The sequence below is a fragment of the Sarcophilus harrisii genome, chromosome 3 (assembly GCF_902635505.1).
Source record: "Sarcophilus harrisii chromosome 3, mSarHar1.11, whole genome shotgun sequence".
NCBI lineage: Eukaryota > Metazoa > Chordata > Mammalia > Dasyuromorphia > Dasyuridae > Sarcophilus > Sarcophilus harrisii.
The window spans coordinates 292,755,718-292,772,992 of NC_045428.1; the positions used below are offsets into that span (position 1 = coordinate 292,755,718).

A 17,275-nucleotide genomic window follows, 5' to 3' on the forward strand; every position below is an offset into this window, starting at 1 on the left:
ATTAGAAATAGGTGCAATTATTTATCCTCATTTTATAGAGAAGGGAAATTGAGGCAGAAGTCAAATGATTTGTTCAGGATCACACAATTAGTGGCTTGAGATAGGATTTGATTTCAGATCTTCTGGACTCCGGGTCTCATATTATATAGTCTACCTATTCTAGTCTGATATGTCTGCCTGGCTCAAATCTCTCCCCTTTCCAACCCATTGTCTATTTAGCAACTCAAGTGATTTTCCTAAAGTACAAGCCCTCTCATATTACCCCCTTACTGGATAAAGTCACGGTCCCTATTACCTCCAAGATTAAATACAAAATCATGTTTGGTGTTCACATCCTTTCTTAACTAAGAGCCGTCGTCCTTTCCATCCTTTTACTTCCACCTTGCTGAGGGCCACGGTCTCTGGTCTAACCTTCTCTCTATTGCACCCCAATAGTATTGCCCCAATAATAATACTATATATAATTAATAATAATTGATTAATAAATATGATTGATTAAATAAAAAATAATAATAATACGATAATATGTATAGGATACTCTTAATCCGGTGCTCTGTTCATTGCACCACGCAGATACTAGTTAATTTTCCTTAGAAGTATGCAAAGTTTTCTGTTTGACACATTGTATCTTCTCAGCGAGTTAGGAAAAGACACGTAGGGAGGAGCTGGAGAGTAACGCTGAAAGACTACGACTCCCAGGAGGCAGCGCGAGAAACCTGCGCACGCGCCCCGGAGTTCGGCCGCCAGCGCCAAAGATGAGCGTGCCGGGGCTGTCCGCTGCCCTGGCGGGGTTCGTCCCGCGGCGGGCGTTGGCAGTGCGAGCGCACACCGGGCCCGGGGCCGTCTCGCAAGTGCTGCACCTGCCGGAGAGGCAGCAGAGGAGGCTGGTGTTTCCGCTGCAGGAACTGGAGCGCTGCTTGGTCCCTAGGGCGGGGACCAAGCTGCACGTGAGAACGTTTGACCCGAGCCTGGAGGACATCGCGAGAGCCGAGGCCGCCTTCTGCCCTGCCCCCAGCCACCGAATCGATTACGTCAGCAGCGCCGAGCGCCTCGACCACGCCCCCGCCCCCTCCCGCCCCGAGGTGAGGGAGGAGGAAGAGGGAGGAGGGGTAGCGCCTCGCAGCCGCCGCGCCTCGGCGCGCAGGCTGGCCCCGGTACCCAGTCCGATGTAGTCAGGAGAGTGGGCAGATAGTGAGCGTCCAGCCAGAGCCTCGGCGGTGCGCCGGGCTCTGAGGTGATGCTCGATACGACACCCCGGGGAGGTCGGAGCTGTTATTACCCCCATTTTACAGATCAGGTAACTGAGGCAAAAGTGAGCTGGCTTGTCTGTGTTCACCCGGCTGTGAAAATGCAGGTCTTAAAGCCCCGGACTCCTACAAAGCCCCATCCCTACAGAAGCTCTTGGAAGTGGCCGGCGGCATTGACCCCAACTTACAAAGTAACTGGGTAGAGATCTAGACTCGGAGTTGGGAAGATCTGAGTTCAAATCCACTCCCAGACTCTTCCTGGCTTATAGGAGTGGGGCAAGTCACTTAGTCTCTCGCGGCCTCAGTTTACTCATCTGTAAAATGGGGGTTGCGAACAACATCTCCCTCCCAGGATGACCGTGAGGCTCAGATGAGGCGATGTTTTAAAAGTGCGTTACAAATGCTCGCTTTTAGCGATGATGGGGTCCCCGTTTCCTAGACTCCTTACCTCTTTATGCCCTCCAAATGGAACCCCATCCCAGCCTTGGGGGCTGGAAGTCCTAAGCCTTACCCCCTCGTTTTATTTAATTCCAATGTCATGTAATTTCAGAGGATATGTTGGGTGTGGGGCACTGGAGAGGTCTCCTCCAGGGGTTTGCGGAGGGGGTGAGTCGATCTCTGTTCTCCTAATCAAATCTCTCCTTTACAGAGGAAGAAAATGGGGGGGAGAGGGGCTGAATTGTTGAGAGACTTCTGTGATCACCTAAAGCAGGATTCAGCCAGGTGTTAGGAAACCCAAGTCCAGCTGTCCATCCACTGTCCCACACTGCCTCTCTGTCACTGAATAACACCCATGTGGTGTTCTTTTTCCAAAACACTGCCAGGTGATAAAAGTTCAGATCTTTTATTGTGTCCTTCAATATATCCCCGTTAGCTCAGAGACCCATCTCTCTTGGTTCTAAGAGATCTTGCAGCTTTGTCCTTGGCTTCTGCCTCTGCTTTCTTCAGCCTCCAGCCAGCAATGAATCTCTCTTGCCTCAAAGATAGGGCTTGTGGGCTTCCTCCCAGAGTGCTCCTCTCTGACCCCAGTCAATGTTCCCAAGAAACTCTCTCAAGCTCTAAGAGCTTCCTGTATATATATATATGATCTCCCAAAGGTAACTCCTCCTCTGAGAGAATGGGATTCTGGGTTATCTCCCAGAGTGCTCTCTGGCCCTAAGGGAGGTGTGAATTCAGATATCTCATACTAATCCCTGAACTCTCCCAAACGTGTGAACTCCATTGAGTACTTAGATACTTATGAGCTCTCTAAAGGTGTGAACACAAGCATCGTTTCTATCAGTTGTACTTAGTACCTTGTTTCAAGTTCTGGCCCCAAATATCTCCTTCTAAGATCAAATCAATCATATTGAACCATGCCAAATTAGATAATTATTGTCTCTATCAACTCCAATGGCTTAACAGTTTGTAAAGATTCCAACAATATCATATAACTGAGACCCTTCGCAAAGACTCCTTAGGGTAGGAGTAACCCTTTTTTTAACCTTTCTATATTATTTTATTTTTTTCAAATACATGCAAACACCTTAGCAAAAATCTTGTGTTCCAATAAATTGACATTCTGTACAAAGCACTTCCCACCCCCACCGCCATCCCACCCTAACCCCCCACAATGCCTACTTAATGGGAGGTAATGTTGCTGGAGGTCACATCTATAAGGAGAGATGGTTTTTAGACCTACTTCTTATTGCAAGTCTATGGTTCACCAGCTATCATATCTCCCCTCCCATCTGCAGTTTCTTCATCTCAAAATCATACCTGCCCTTGTGTCCCAAGGAGGCAGGTCGGTGGATAGAGCACTGGGCCTGGAGTCAAGAAATCCTGAGTTCACATCCAGCCTCAAACACTTAGCTATGTGAACCTGGACCTGTTTCCACACATGTAAAATAAATTAGAGAAGGAATGACAAACCAGTCCTGGATCTTTGCCAAGAAAGACCCAAATGAGGTCACAAGAACCATTTATAAGTAAAAAACAACACAGTATCCCAGAGTGTATGTGTTGTTCAGTTCAATAAGCAATAATCAGAGACTCCTTCCTCTCTGCATCAGACTCTACTTTTTCCTCATTTCTTTTCCCCTATTTGCTGACTCGATATCTCCACAGGGCCTGTAACTATGAGTGTTTTACCAAAGTTCTGAGCTGGGCCCTTTCTTCCAGACTTCCCTCTTAACTGTTTCCATTTGAACATCAATAAATAAAAACAAATTATAAGCTGATACATAAAGAACAATTTTCTTAAAAGACCAATAAAACTGGGATATCCAGTATGAAATTCCAAAACACAACTAGTGATGAGGCTGAAACTCAGGGTAGATGGTACATTTTGATACATAGTTTGAAATTTCTCTGGGACATCTTAAATGCCTACCCTATACCATCCTTTCTTACAGACTTCCAAGGCTCCACCATGCTTTCATGATCTCTGCTTTATCTTCAGTTCTTCACCTCAGATAGTCATTTATTTTGCCATTTGCCTGGTGAACCAGAACAATTCTTACAATAAGAAGTAGGTTTAAAAATTTGGCACATTTGCAGGATATCTCCTATCCAGTCCTGTGTATTCCCTCACTCTAAGCTACCTCCATAATTCAGGTTCTGATTATCTCTCAATCAGGTTAATGCAAAAGCCTCCTAATTGACAAGCTTTTTAATTAAGTTTTATTTTATTTTTAATTTATGGAATAAAATAAGCATTTCCATAACATAAAAAGATGATTACTGCAAATCTACCATGTACAAATTCTATTCCTTTCAAATATGCAGCAAATTTAGGTGAATTTCTTTTTTTCCCCTTCTTCCCCACTACCACGAGACATAGAGAGATACTTAGATAAATATAAAATTATTCTATACATATTTATGTTTATCATTTCTTTTTCTGGATGCAGATAATGTCTTTCTTCATCTGTCCCTTACAGTTAATTTGGGTATTTATTAATAGACCAAATAACTTACTGGCTCAAAGTTGTTCTTAAGATACTGTTTCAGTTTTAAAACCTGAAGCAGCCTGGGTTGTATCATCATGCTTCAGACTATCAAACCTTTCACACAGCTTTTAAAAATATCTTCATCAAGTACAGGTATGGCCTCATCTCCTCACTGCTTAGTAATTTTCATTGGATCTCTGTTATTTCTTGAGTAAATTGTGTGAATCCAGATGGACAATCTGACTCCAGACATTTTTCCTAGACTTTTTTCCTTATCACTTTTCATTCATTCTATGTTCCTTTCCAGATTCATTAGACATTACTTCCCTTCTGGTACTCTGTAGTCCAATTCTGCCTTTTGAGTTCATTTATAATTGGATTATATAAACTTGATATTCTGTTTTATTAATCTGATATTTTACATTTATATAAATATTTATGTTTACCATTTGCTTGTAGGAAGATTTGGGAGCATATAATTGGTTATAATAGTTGTTTTATTTCTTTCCATTATAAATTCTTATTAATTTCCACATTTTAATGTTTTTGGTTATAATTTTCCCCTTTATTATTATGAATTTGACAAAAATTTTTTAAAAAATTAACATTTCCCCATGCAAAGGAGAGAAAAAAGAGATTTGCATAGAACAATGTGAATTTGTATCATGTATGCCTTCCTTTTTACTGTATATTTTAAGTATATATATGGTAATTCTAACACGTCTCTACTCCCTTTCAAAATTTCTTCTGTTGGATTTTTAAATGATTCAATGATGTTCTACTTTTTGCAAGGCAATCTAGGTCATTACATGACTTACCTAGTGTCACATAGCTAATAAGTTTCAAATACTTGAGGTTGACTTTGAACTCAGGTCTTCCTGACTCCAAAGATGGCACTCTATCCACTGTTGCCCCTCTTTTTTTCTTTTCAAAGCAAAGCACTCCCTTCATCTCTTTTTCTGGATCAAATTGTTAACAGTTTTGTTGCCCTTTAAAGAAAATAGTTCTTTATTTTATGTATCAGCTCAATAGTTTGTTTTCTATGTTATTTATTTCTTTGATTCTCAAAATTTTGCTTTTGTGCTTGTTTGTTTGGGATCTTTAAGTTGGTGATTTCCAATTAGATTTTTTAGCTCCATGCACAATGGTTCTCCTCTTTTTTGTTAATATAAATGTTCAGTGTCATTGACCATTGCTTCTTAGGAAGGGGTAGTAGACCCCAGCAAGAGGTCTGCATTACCTCCACCAGGAGAGGGAGGGGAGGGGAATCAGCTTGGCAGTAACTAGGCAGTCGGGGCAGGGAACACATGCCTTGCTTCCCAGTACACTGGTTATTCTTTATTTTTTTTTTTTTTTAAGCAATCAAGCCTATTTTTAAATTTGAACACAAAGAAAAAAATCTATTTTCATAGATGAAAACCATTTTTCATAGTTTTCAATGAAAACTATTTGCTGGCCCCCTGTCTGACCAAAAGTCAATTAGAACAAAGCATTTTTTCTCTTTGGGACAATTACACAAATGCTTCACATTTTGATTAGTGGTTTTTGGCAGACCAGGAACACACCAGTGCAATCCCTAGAAAGGCAATACATGCTACATTTCCATCAATTTGGCAGTGTCTGAACTGATTCAGCTGACAAAGCCGTGCTGGTTTATTGCCACAATGTCTTTGGGACATGTCACCTTGAGCAAGTTTCTGAATCTCCAAGAGCCTGAATATCCTTTTCAATAAAATGAGAGGGTTAGATATCTATCAGCTTTATATCTGTGCTTCTGCCCTACAGGAAATGGTTGTATAAATAGTTTCAGATTCTCACTTACATGCAGAGGCTATTAAATACCAAAGGAATAAATGAGAAAATAGAGCTCAAGGGATGCTGCTTGTTTTTTTTTTTTTTTTTTTAAAGACAATTTTCTTGAAATATTCAGCACCTAGGGAGTATTCAGTAAATATTTTGGATCAAAATAAAATTATTTTGTTCAACATATTAGGGACATACTTGAAATACATAGAAATGCCATAAAAACTTCCAAACCTTTTTTAACCTGTAGTAGAGCTCATATGTTCTTGAATATAATCATTTTTTTTTCTTTTCCAATAGATTCATCCAAATTTAAATTTCTCATCCCCTGAATTTGGGAAGGGGGGGACGGTAATCTTTAAAAGGTTTGTAACTGAGGGAGAAAAATACACAGGTTTTACATTATTATTTTATTCTTTTTTTCTGTAAGGTCTGCTTTATAGGAAGAAGCAATGTTGGAAAGTCATCTTTAATAAAGGCTTTATTTTCCCTGGCCCCTGAAGTCCAAGTCAGAGTTTCAAAAAAGCCGGTATGTTTAAAATGTTTGAAGTTGAATGGAACATATCTGTATTTTGTAAAGTAAGTGGTGATGGGTGGGAGGATGCAAAAAACCTTTTTCTCTTAAGTTCCCATGGGCCATGTTCTTTGATGGTAGCCACCATTCATTTGGGACATGGGTTAATTTACTCCAGGGACAATTCATGCTTTAATTACTTGTGTACCTTGGAAAGAAAAGCATTTTTTATTTTTTAATATAATTATCAACAGTTTTTTCCCTTTCCAAAATAATGTAATTTTTTTTCCTTTTGTATCACTTTTTCCTCCCATGGACAGCCTTTATTTCCTTTTCTAGGAAAAGTCTATTTGTGATTCCACATCTGTTTCAGGGCCTCTGGTTTCACATACTTTAATTTCTTAACCTCTATTGTACCATGTCAACTTTTCTATACATATAAAAAGTTTAAACTTATATATATGTGTATATATAATTTATACTTATGTACATATAAATAAATAGTTTCTACTTATATACATATGAATACATATAGTTTATAGTTACATACATAAGTACAGACAGCCCCCAATCTTCTTATATATCTTTTGTGTTAAGAGCCAGCTCTATGACATTAACAGGGCAATTAGGTGGTGCAATGGATAAAGTCCTGAGCCTGGACTCAGGAAACCCCTAGTTCAAATTCCACCTTCAACACTAACTAGTTGTGTGACACTGGGCAAATCGCTTACCCCTGTTTACCTCAGTTTCTTCATCATAAATTGAGTTGGAGAAGGAAATAGCAAAACATCTTTGCCAAGAAGCCCCCAAATGGGGTCATAAGGAGACTGAAACAACTCCACAATAACAAATGAAGTTAACACAGGATCTTTCTTTCATGATATTAATGGGAGTTTCTTTTGCCTACCCTAAAACAGATCCTTTGTCCATGACCTAGCCCTCACCAATTCTTTTATCATCTTTACTAATTCAACCCCAGTTTCCTGATTCTTAGCACCTCACTCCAGTACGCATTGCTAGAAAGGGTGAGAGAGAAAATCTCATCCAGGTACTCTCAAAGAATTCTTCCACAATCTTCCTTTCTCCTACCAATTTGGTCACCTACAGAGCCAGATGGAAAATAAAAATTTGCTGTGAGAACTGGTTCCTTTCTTTTCTGTAACATAGCTTCCTCAGCCCCAGAGCATTATTGAGAAGGATAAAAGACAGGGTTTCTGAGAGTCACCTTAGTGTAATGCATACATGATTAAAATCGGTATTAAGGGTTCAGAATTCTTATTCTACTTCTATTATCCCTGAGATACTATATGATCTTTAATATTCAAATTAGCTAGACATTTTGATTTGGAAATTTTCTTAATCCATCTTTTTCCCATTCATTTTCATAGGGACACACAAAGAAAATGAATTTTTTCCAAGTTGGAAAATATTTTACGTTGGTGGACATGCCAGGTTATGGATTTAAAGCACCTAAGGATTTTGTTGACATGGTAGAAGCTTATCTGAAAGAACGACCAAAGTAAGGAAAAACTTCCTAACAATATGCAGTTTTTTGGTATTAAAATAACATTTTAAAATTGAATTATGTCTTTCGATCCCTGAGAGACTAAAAAGTTATGTTACCAACAGACATTTTTAAGATCCTTTTTTTTTTTGGTGGGGGGGAAGGGATGAAAGGGAGCTGCTTGTAATTTTCTAAAATACTATTTGGGACCAAAGTATTTTCTTATTTGCTTCAGTTTTGTAGGTGAGGATAATTAATCATTTTAAGTTCTTTTTCGAGTCTAGAAATACTTCACCTTGGTTTGTTTTTCTTACTTAGAATTGTTTGGTTTTTTTTTTTTTTTAACGTTTTCATAACCAAACTTGATAAATTCAGAAAGAGATAAGTGCCTAATATAATTCTTGCTATACAGAAAGAAACCTCAGTAACATTTCTAGTAGAGTTCTTTTTTGAGTTTCTGAGAGGCAGTCAACAAATAGTTGGCTGCTTCAAAGGCTAAACATTTTGTGTACATACCACTGTTGTATTGATGAGATGGATAGTACCCACTTCCAAATATTTTTCTTTTTAACAGTAACCTGGAAATCCATTGCCTCTTTATATGTGAGACAGTTAAAAAGCAAATTAGATAAAGCATTGGTGAGTCTGGATAACGATTTCAAATCCTGCTTCAGACACACAGAAGTAGTGTGACCTTTGGGAAATCATTTAACCTTTTAGCCTCAGTTTTCTCATTCATAAAAATGGAATAAGAATAGCATCTATCTCATTGAGGGTGAAGAAAAAATAATGTGAAGAAATCTCTACAAAGCTTTATAAATATTATATAAATGTTAGCCATTATTATGTGTAATAATCACACCTTAGAAATATGCTCTGTGTTATTGGTCATATTTCATATATTTACTGGTTCCTATTATCATATATGTCCATTTGAAATGGCAAGCTATATAAAAATATTTCTATAAGCATTTGGTAGATATTAATATATTTAATCCTCAGTATTATAATGCAGAGTGGCTTTCTATTTATTGAGTGTAAAGTTATTCAAAAGTATGTATGTGCTAAACGATAACACCTTTGGAGCCAAAGACCGAATTTCCTGGTGAAATGATATTTTTACTTTTGAAAATTTTCAAGTGATTATGACCTGAGGATGATTTAAGAATATCCTAAGGAAAAATTATGCTTGTTGATTTGAGGACTGGGAGGTTGTGAAGGAGACAGGAAAGATAAATCTGTTGAAAGTGTTATTGTACTCATCTTTGTTTTTAATTCTTACAGTTTGACCAGAACATTTTTGTTGATAGATGGTGTCGTTGGAATTCAAAAAACAGATAGCATTGCTATAGAAATGTGTGAAGAATTTTCCTTGCCCTATGTGGTAGGTGATAGTTATTTTGCATCCTTCTTACATTCACACATATTCAAATGTTTCAATAAAGATAGGTTTATGCTTCTGAATAAATGTGGAGATCTTCAGTTTTGGAAGATGAGATAAAATTTCTGTTGAAGCTTGTAAAAACATGTTCTATAAAACTTACACTTTTGCCCTCCTTCCTGCCTGAATCTTTTGATATTAAAACCATAGGCATTTAAAACATACACACAACACACACACACACACACACAAACATGTATTCTAAAGAAAACTTTTCATGCAAAGTAGAAGTTCCATAGTTGATGCTTATCTCAATGATTCCAATTATATATTTTGCACAACCTGCATTCAGATTATCTGACTCACATTCTTGTAACATAGAATTACAAGTTCCAGACCATACACATTTTTTGTACAAAATAAAATCCTTCTTGAATGTTACCAACCCTAAAAAGACAATCCATTTTTCAAAGACTTTGGTTTTTTTTTGTTTGTTTGTTTTTGTTTTTTAAGAATAATTTGTCCCAGGTAAAGAGGCAGTTGGAATAGTTCCTAGTAAGCCAAAATATCTAGAGGAATATGGGAATAATTCCTATCTCACCTACTCTTTTGCTCCAATCACTTTTATTAAAGACACACACACAATAGATAAATCACAAAAGGGTTGGTTTTGGGGCTTTTTGTTGGTAAATTTCACATCATTATTTACAGCACAATAGTATTGCATCACATTTATAAAGCATAACTTGTTCAGTCACTCCTTGATTGATGGGCATCTCCTCAGTTTCCAATTTTTGGACACCACAAAAAAAGCTGCTATAAATATTTTTTATTTTATGGGTCCCAGATCCTCCTCCTCCTCCTCCTCCTGCTCTTCCTCCTCTTTCTCCTCTTCCTCTTCTTCCCTCCTCCTCTTCCTTCTTCTTTCTTCTTCCTTCTTCTTTTTTAATGAAACATGCTAGTTTATTGAATATAAAAGTGCTGTAAGATAGAGTCTCAACATTTTTTACCTCACACAACAAAATCAGTGAATAATCCTTTAGTTAATTTTTTTTTAATGGCCACATGCTATATAAATATTTAAAATCCTTGGTCTGGTAAACACATGTGTTTATAAAATCATGATTCTTTGATTTCAACTAAAAATCTAAAGAATTATATAGTATTTTAATTTTAAACTCCAGTGTATCTTTTTTTCCTTCTTAAGAATAAGCCCCAAAGTAGAGAGACAATAGTGGACCAAAATGCCTAGAACAAGGGTAGGAAACATCCAGGTTACATAAGGCTGACCAACTCATTTGCTAAGGCAACCACAGATGATGATGAAGTGAAAGATAGGTACATCAATCTCCCACTGCTTGAGTTCTACTGTTGATAATTTTGTATGGCCCCTGATTGATGTTATAAATATTCAAATAGCCTATAGCAAAAAAAAAAAAAAAAAAATTTCCCCACCTCTGGCCTAGCAGAGATGGGAATAATTCTCAGTAAAAGTAGATAGACTGATATTCAAAATCTGATATTAAATTCTATGGGACCTTGGCTGTTCTCTCAGCAGTGATTTTTCTTGTTTGTAAAAGAGGACTAATAATATTTGCATCATCTAATGTAGGACTTCTGTAAAAAAAAAAGTACTATATAAGCATGAGTTATTAGGATTATATTGTTTTCAATCACATATTGAGTCACTTAAATTTTTTCCAGCTTCCATTCACTCTCCTTTTTGAAATGAATTTCCATAGATGGTGTTAACAAAAATTGACAAAGCTTCCAAAGGTTATCTTGCAAAACAAGTTCTTCAGATCCAAGAATTTGTTGACACTCAGACTCAGGGATGCTTTCCTCAACTGTTTCCTGTCAGGTAAGTTAAATTGCTGTATTTTTCTGTAACTCAATTTCTTTTAAATTGAATGTTAAAAATAAATTTTGAAAAAAAATTCTGATGTTAAAGAATTAGTTGAAATGGGGCAGTATCAGTGGAGAAGGCTAGTAGACCTTGGAGATGAGTATGACTTTTTAGTCCACCATCTTTCCTTGTGATTGCCAACAACTTCAGCAACCATATTTTTTTTTTTGAACTCGTGTTTGTTTGTTTGTTTTTTGCCATTTCTTACTTTTTTTTTTTTAACCATTTTTACTTTTTTACCATTTCTTACTTTTCCTCCTTTTTGCTTTTTATTTGCTTGTTATCTAAAAGTTCTTCACTGTCACTTTATTTTGATGTTGCTTTTTCCAACTCATTTTGGCAGTCACTCCTAATGAGTGGAGTTTGGTAGAGTTTAAGTTTGGACTCCAAATGTTCTGATATGGATAGATGATTAATGCATACCTTTTGAACAGCAGGAAAATACTGTTCTACTTTTTAGTGCAGTATTAGCATATATTAAAAAAAAACCTTGCTGACTAAAAAAAAAGTATTTTTTATTTCTAAGACTGATTTAGCCACTGGAAGCCAGTGAAGCAGAAGGATTATTATTTCTCAAGTTAATAATTTTTATTGATAAGAGCATTTATTAAGTACCTCTGTGTGCCAGGCACTAATTTAGATAGTGGGGATACAAAAACCAAAGTAAAAACACTCCCTCTCTCAGAGAGGTTACATTTTAAATTGGGGAAAATAGAACACATTCCCTGATAGATGACTATATATAAAGTACAAAGTGATCTTAAAGTGAAGGGCAAAGAAGGGAGGCAACAAGTCAGGAAATCCTGAAGGAAGTTGCACTTTACCATTAACATTATAAGAATAGAAGATGAGGGCAGGCATTATAGAACAAGCTCTGAAGGAAGCCAGAGGGGAAATGTTCTGAATGGAAGACAGAAAATATAGGCCAGTTTAACTGGATCGTAGAGAGAGGGAGGGAGAATAATTCAGGACAAGTGACAGGAGGCTTATTAAGCACTTTTTATGGCTAAGCACTGTGATAAGTTCTGGTGTTATAAATGCAAGTGAAAAAAAGAGAGAGTCCCTTTCTTCAAGAAGCTTACATTATAACATAGAAAAGGGAACCAGAAAACATGGAGGTGAAGCCCAGAGTCAGAAGTAGAGCTGAGAGGAATATAGTCAGCCTAAGCCTGGGAAGATGGGCTTGCTGTCAGATTGTTAATGGAGTTTAAATGATGGGGGGAGGAGTGTATTTTATCCTAGAGGCAATGTGGAACCAGCTTCACTGATAGGGTCAAGTGGCAAAAATGTGAACCTTGAACAACAGATTCTCCCTACCTCATCAAAGTAAAGCTTCATTTCACCTGCCATTCCTGCAGAGATTGGAAACATATAAGACTAGAGACACTGTAGGTATTCTATCTTCCACTTGGATTCTTTTTCAGTCAAAAACATTTTGTATGAGCCAGGCACTGTGCTAAGTGCTGGGGATATAAATAAGAAAAAAATAGCCTTTGCCTTCAAGGAATTTATAATCTAATGGGGGAAGATAATAAATAAACAGACAGACAGACAGACACACACACACACACACACACACACACACACACACACAAAGAAGCTGAAAAGGGAATTGGGGGAGGCTACCAGAAGGTACCCGATTCAGGAGCATGATTTAGATTTTTGAACCAAACAAAGCAGCTAATGGAAAATAAAGAATTTATGGTGAGTACTTTATAAAGGGAGACTTTAGAAGGAATTCATTGCTGTGTGCCCTCCAATCAGGGGGAAAGGCAATTGAGGGCTGAAAAGATATAGAGGGATCAGAATTGTATCATTTCTTTGCCTTTCCTTTGGGAGGTAGTTTTTCCTCTTCTGATACTTTTTCATCCTACCCTTAACACTAAATTAGAGACTAATTTTATTTAGAATAACATGCATAGCCTTTAAGCATAAAAAGAAAAGACATTTTTTAAATAGGATTCTTTGTAATCGACTAAGCAAAACACCAATTTAGAAACAATTCTATATTGTTTCTAAATGTATATTCTATGTATGTCATCTTAGGCAGTGCCAGTCTAGGTCAGATTTAAATTTTTATATCTTAAGTGTTTGCCTAGAATTCCCTATTTACTTTTATTTTTTATTTTATTATTATTATTATTATTTGGTGAGGCAATTAGGCTCAAATGACTTGCTCAGTCAGAGTCACACAGCCAGTTTCAAGGGTCAGAGACCCTTGAAGAAGTCTAGGTGCTTCTGACTCTAGACTTGGTGCTCTATGTACTGCGCCACCTAGCTACCTCCCCTCCCCCATTTACTGTTGATGTTAAGATAATGATAAAGGTTGACAGGAAGATCTCAGGAAGTTGTGAGTTAGCAGCAGAGTAGTATGGGCAAATTCAAGACATGCTATTGAAGAAGGAAAAAAATCACAATCCAAACTATAGTTACAGGATGATGGAAGATCCAAGGTTCTCAAAGAGATCCTGGGAATTATTGTGATTACCCCAAATATGTTGTGATTTAAGATACATATTATATCTTTGTAAAAATACATAGAGTGTATACATAAAATACTCTGTGCCATTGTGAATGGACAATTAAAAATGACTGAAAGTTTGAAGGACTACCACTATTAAGATTGCAAACTAAAGAAATATGACCTGGAAAAGGAAGGTTAGGAAGGCATTTAGCAAGGATAGATTTAGCTATTCAAAGTGAAAAGCTGCCTTTAAAAAATAGTCAAAAATCTGACGTGAAGTGTCTTCAAATCCTTTTAGAGGCTGCTAAGGTAAGAAAACTGATCAAGTCCTATATTACAAACAAAACCCCTCACCCCAGTTGCTAGTGCCCTCCCTCCCACACTACCTTGTTTGTATTTTTTCATCTTAGGTTTATGCTCTCGGCATTTTTAGAGATACTTGTCTTCATCATTAGAATGTAAGGTGCTTGCAACTGGGTAGGATCCTATTCCTTCTATTTGTATTCCCCATTGACTTACACAGTTCTAGATACATAGTAGGTACTTAATAAATACTTGTTAATTGATTGTTCAATAAGTCCCAGGATTGTAGAACTGAAAGGCATCCTTTAAAGTTTTAGAGAGACATTTTTGAAAAATAATCACTATTTCACAAATGGAATTTCCAAGAGGTGATACATATTCTAAAAGTAATTTCAAAAGTTTAAATAAATTGAGATTAATATTATTCAGAGAAAAAATATGTAATTGTTCTTTTTTCTTCTTTTCACAGTTCTGTGACATACTCTGGAATCCATCTATTGAGGTGCTTTTTAGCTCATATAACAGGAAATCTTCACATCAATAGCTCATAGCTTGGCTAAAGACTCAAAGGCTGGCTGTGTCATCCAGAACATCAGCATTGTTTTAGATGTTGTCCATCTTTAACAAGGCAAGAGGACCATTTGCATCTTCCCAAAGAAACCTTTGTTCCATTTTTAATGCCCAAGAAGTTGCTATGATGGATCTAATCTTGCTGTTCAATTCAGAACAATTATTTTGAAAACTAATTACCTTGATGTCCAAGAAGAATCTACCAATAGATCTAATTTTGCTGTTCTAATCAGAACACTTATTTTTAAGTTATCTTTTTAACAATCTGAAACTTTAACTTGTTTTGCTCATGACTCATGGTTTTTCTGTGTCATGAAAAATCATAGCACATTAATTAAGCTGACAACAAAGAAGGGCTCTCAGATGCCTCCCTCTAGACTTTCAGATCCCTTCACCCCTCTCATCACCCCCTCCCCACCATTTACTTCTCCAGAACTTATAACAGAGTAAACAGCTCTTTATCAACATGGGTGAAGCTATCATGACTTCCCCAATACTAAACCTGGAAGAACAGGGAACCAACTGCTGCTGTGGGAATGGGTAGAAACTGGAGAATGTGGAAGTCTCAAATAGAGTTTTGTGGTACATTCTCAAAAAATATAAAATTTGGGATCTTCCAACAAACTGTTGGGAAGTATTTACTATAGTACAACTTAGCAAGCTAAGCCATTACTGAACACAATTAAACAGAAAAGAAAAGCTTTATTATTATAATTTCCATACCATCTAGTAAAAAGGCAAATAAGGCAAGAAAATCTCATTAACTTTAAAATAAAAAAGATATATATATATGTAATATACTTGAAAAAACAAATAGAAAATTTTGAATCCAAACAATAATAGTATACCCTACAATATGAAAGCTTGAAAAGAATAAAACTAATAGTCTTTGTAACTTAGATGCACAATGACATTATTTTGCAAATGACTAAATTATAGCACCTACACTTTCACATAATTAGTTCTCATTGAAAAGGTGAGAGTTCCTTTTGGCCCACTAATCAGAAAGACAAGTTGTTATTATTCTTAAATAATCAAATACAGTTGTTTGAATCATATTTGGCATTTCAAAGTGAGAAATAGCTTAAAAGACTAGATATGGTTGATGAAAATCAAACTGTAAAGTTATGGAAATGTGACTTTTTCAGAACTCATTTCTCATTTCCTTAATAAATAGTGAGAGGTAGAATATGTCCATGTTATATCAGCATTGATAAAATGGATTCATTTTTGCTTGTAGTGGTTAATTGCACCTTTAGAAGTACTGGTGAGTAAAATGTTACCCATTTTAAACAGCAAAAATAACTTGGCAACTTTGAAAGCTATTCTCCTAAGAACTTTGATCAACACAGTGACCAACAATGGTTTCAGAAGTCTGCTGCCTACCTCCTCCTAACCGAGGGGTAAATGGAATCAAGATGCAAGAGACATTTTGGGGCATATAGCCAGCGCAAGGATTTGTTTTAATCGACTATGCATGATTGTTACCAGGTTTTTGTTTTGTATGGGGAAGGAGGAAAAACAAACTGATTTTTGTTAATTGGAAAAAATTGGTTAAAAAAAATAGAATTAGCTGTATATGGTGGGAGGGGTTGTGTGTATCTATATTTGTTATGGTAATGGTGCAGGTCACCAAAAAAATAAAACTTGGTGACTAGAACTACTGCTTCCAAATGTCACACTTTCCCCTTTCCTTTGGAGCTAATTAGCACATTAATAATTTTTCCCTTCAATGGTTCTATTATATTTCTCTACCTTCTCAAAGATATATGGATTTTCTTCAAGATAAAAGCTCTTCTATTATTAGTAATCTGTATATTCAGAAAAGCCTGGGTTGGTATCTCTTAATATATTTGCCATATTTCTGTCTGCCAATATTACTTCTAATTAAATTCATGAGTTGGGGCCTTCAATATAAATTAATAAAAAGAAACTTTCAAGAAAAAAAATGGATTCATCATGTGATATAAAGGACATGTTAGGAGATCAAGACTAATTCTAGCTTACACTGATTTCAATGTCATTTGATTTCAAATCGTTTAACATGTTTTATTTAACCTGCTTTGAAAGAAAATATTTGTTTTATTTGTGCCAGGCTCTGTGTGAAGCATTTCACAAATAAGTGATTTGATTTTCCTTACCCTGGAAGTTAGATACAATTATTACCTCCCCCGAACCCCCATTTTGCAGCTAAAGAAACTGAAATAGAGATTTAACTTGCCTAAGATCATGAAGCAAGGAAGGATATGAAGATGGATTTGAACTCAGACCCAGTGCTCTATCCACTATGCCATATAGCTACCTCCTGTTGTTTGTTTCAATTTTCTCATCTGCAAAGTGAAAGCTTTAGCTAAAAGTTCTCTTCCACTGATATATAGCATCATAGGCTTAAAGTAGTAAGGGACCTGGAAATCATTCAGCTTAATCCTTTCACTTTACAGATAAGGAAACTTAGAACCCAAAGAGTGAAATAACTATTGATCTGTCAACTGATAGTAATGAAGATTTGGAATTGGGATAGTGGACCTTCTCCCAAATACAAGAGCATAACCCTATCAATCCTGTGAAAGTAAAGGGAGACAGCACCGGGAATATATTTTAATGATGAAATGATTTGGAAGCTACTGACAAAGGTCATCAATGTTTATTTTTT

The 17,275-nt window shown here is 36.5% G+C and overlaps 1 protein-coding gene across 1 annotated transcript; it reads left to right on the forward strand.

Annotated features, from left to right (window-relative positions):
• Positions 1-699: 699 nt before the first annotated feature.
• GTPBP8 (GTP binding protein 8 (putative)) lies at positions 700-16,282 on the forward strand. The gene is made up of 6 exons (XM_031959666.1): positions 700-1,082; positions 6,411-6,509; positions 7,883-8,013; positions 9,283-9,382; positions 11,122-11,240; positions 14,522-16,282. Exons 1-6 carry the CDS (start codon positions 756-758, stop codon positions 14,601-14,603), a joined length of 858 nt encoding a protein of 285 aa, XP_031815526.1. The 5' UTR covers positions 700-755; the 3' UTR covers positions 14,604-16,282.
• Positions 16,283-17,275: the final 993 nt, after the last annotated feature.

Bases quoted from the DNA above. Each gene is read 5' to 3' on its own strand.
- GTPBP8 (XM_031959666.1), top strand. From the start codon at position 756: ATGAGCGTGCCGGGGCTGTCCGCTGCCCTGGCGGGGTTCGTCCCGCGG. The intron at 1,083-6,410 runs GTGAGGGAGGAG...TTTTTCTGTAAG, and splicing joins CCGCCCCCTCCCGCCCCGAG to GTCTGCTTTATAGGAAGAAG. The intron at 8,014-9,282 runs GTAAGGAAAAAC...TAATTCTTACAG, and splicing joins TATCTGAAAGAACGACCAAA to TTTGACCAGAACATTTTTGT.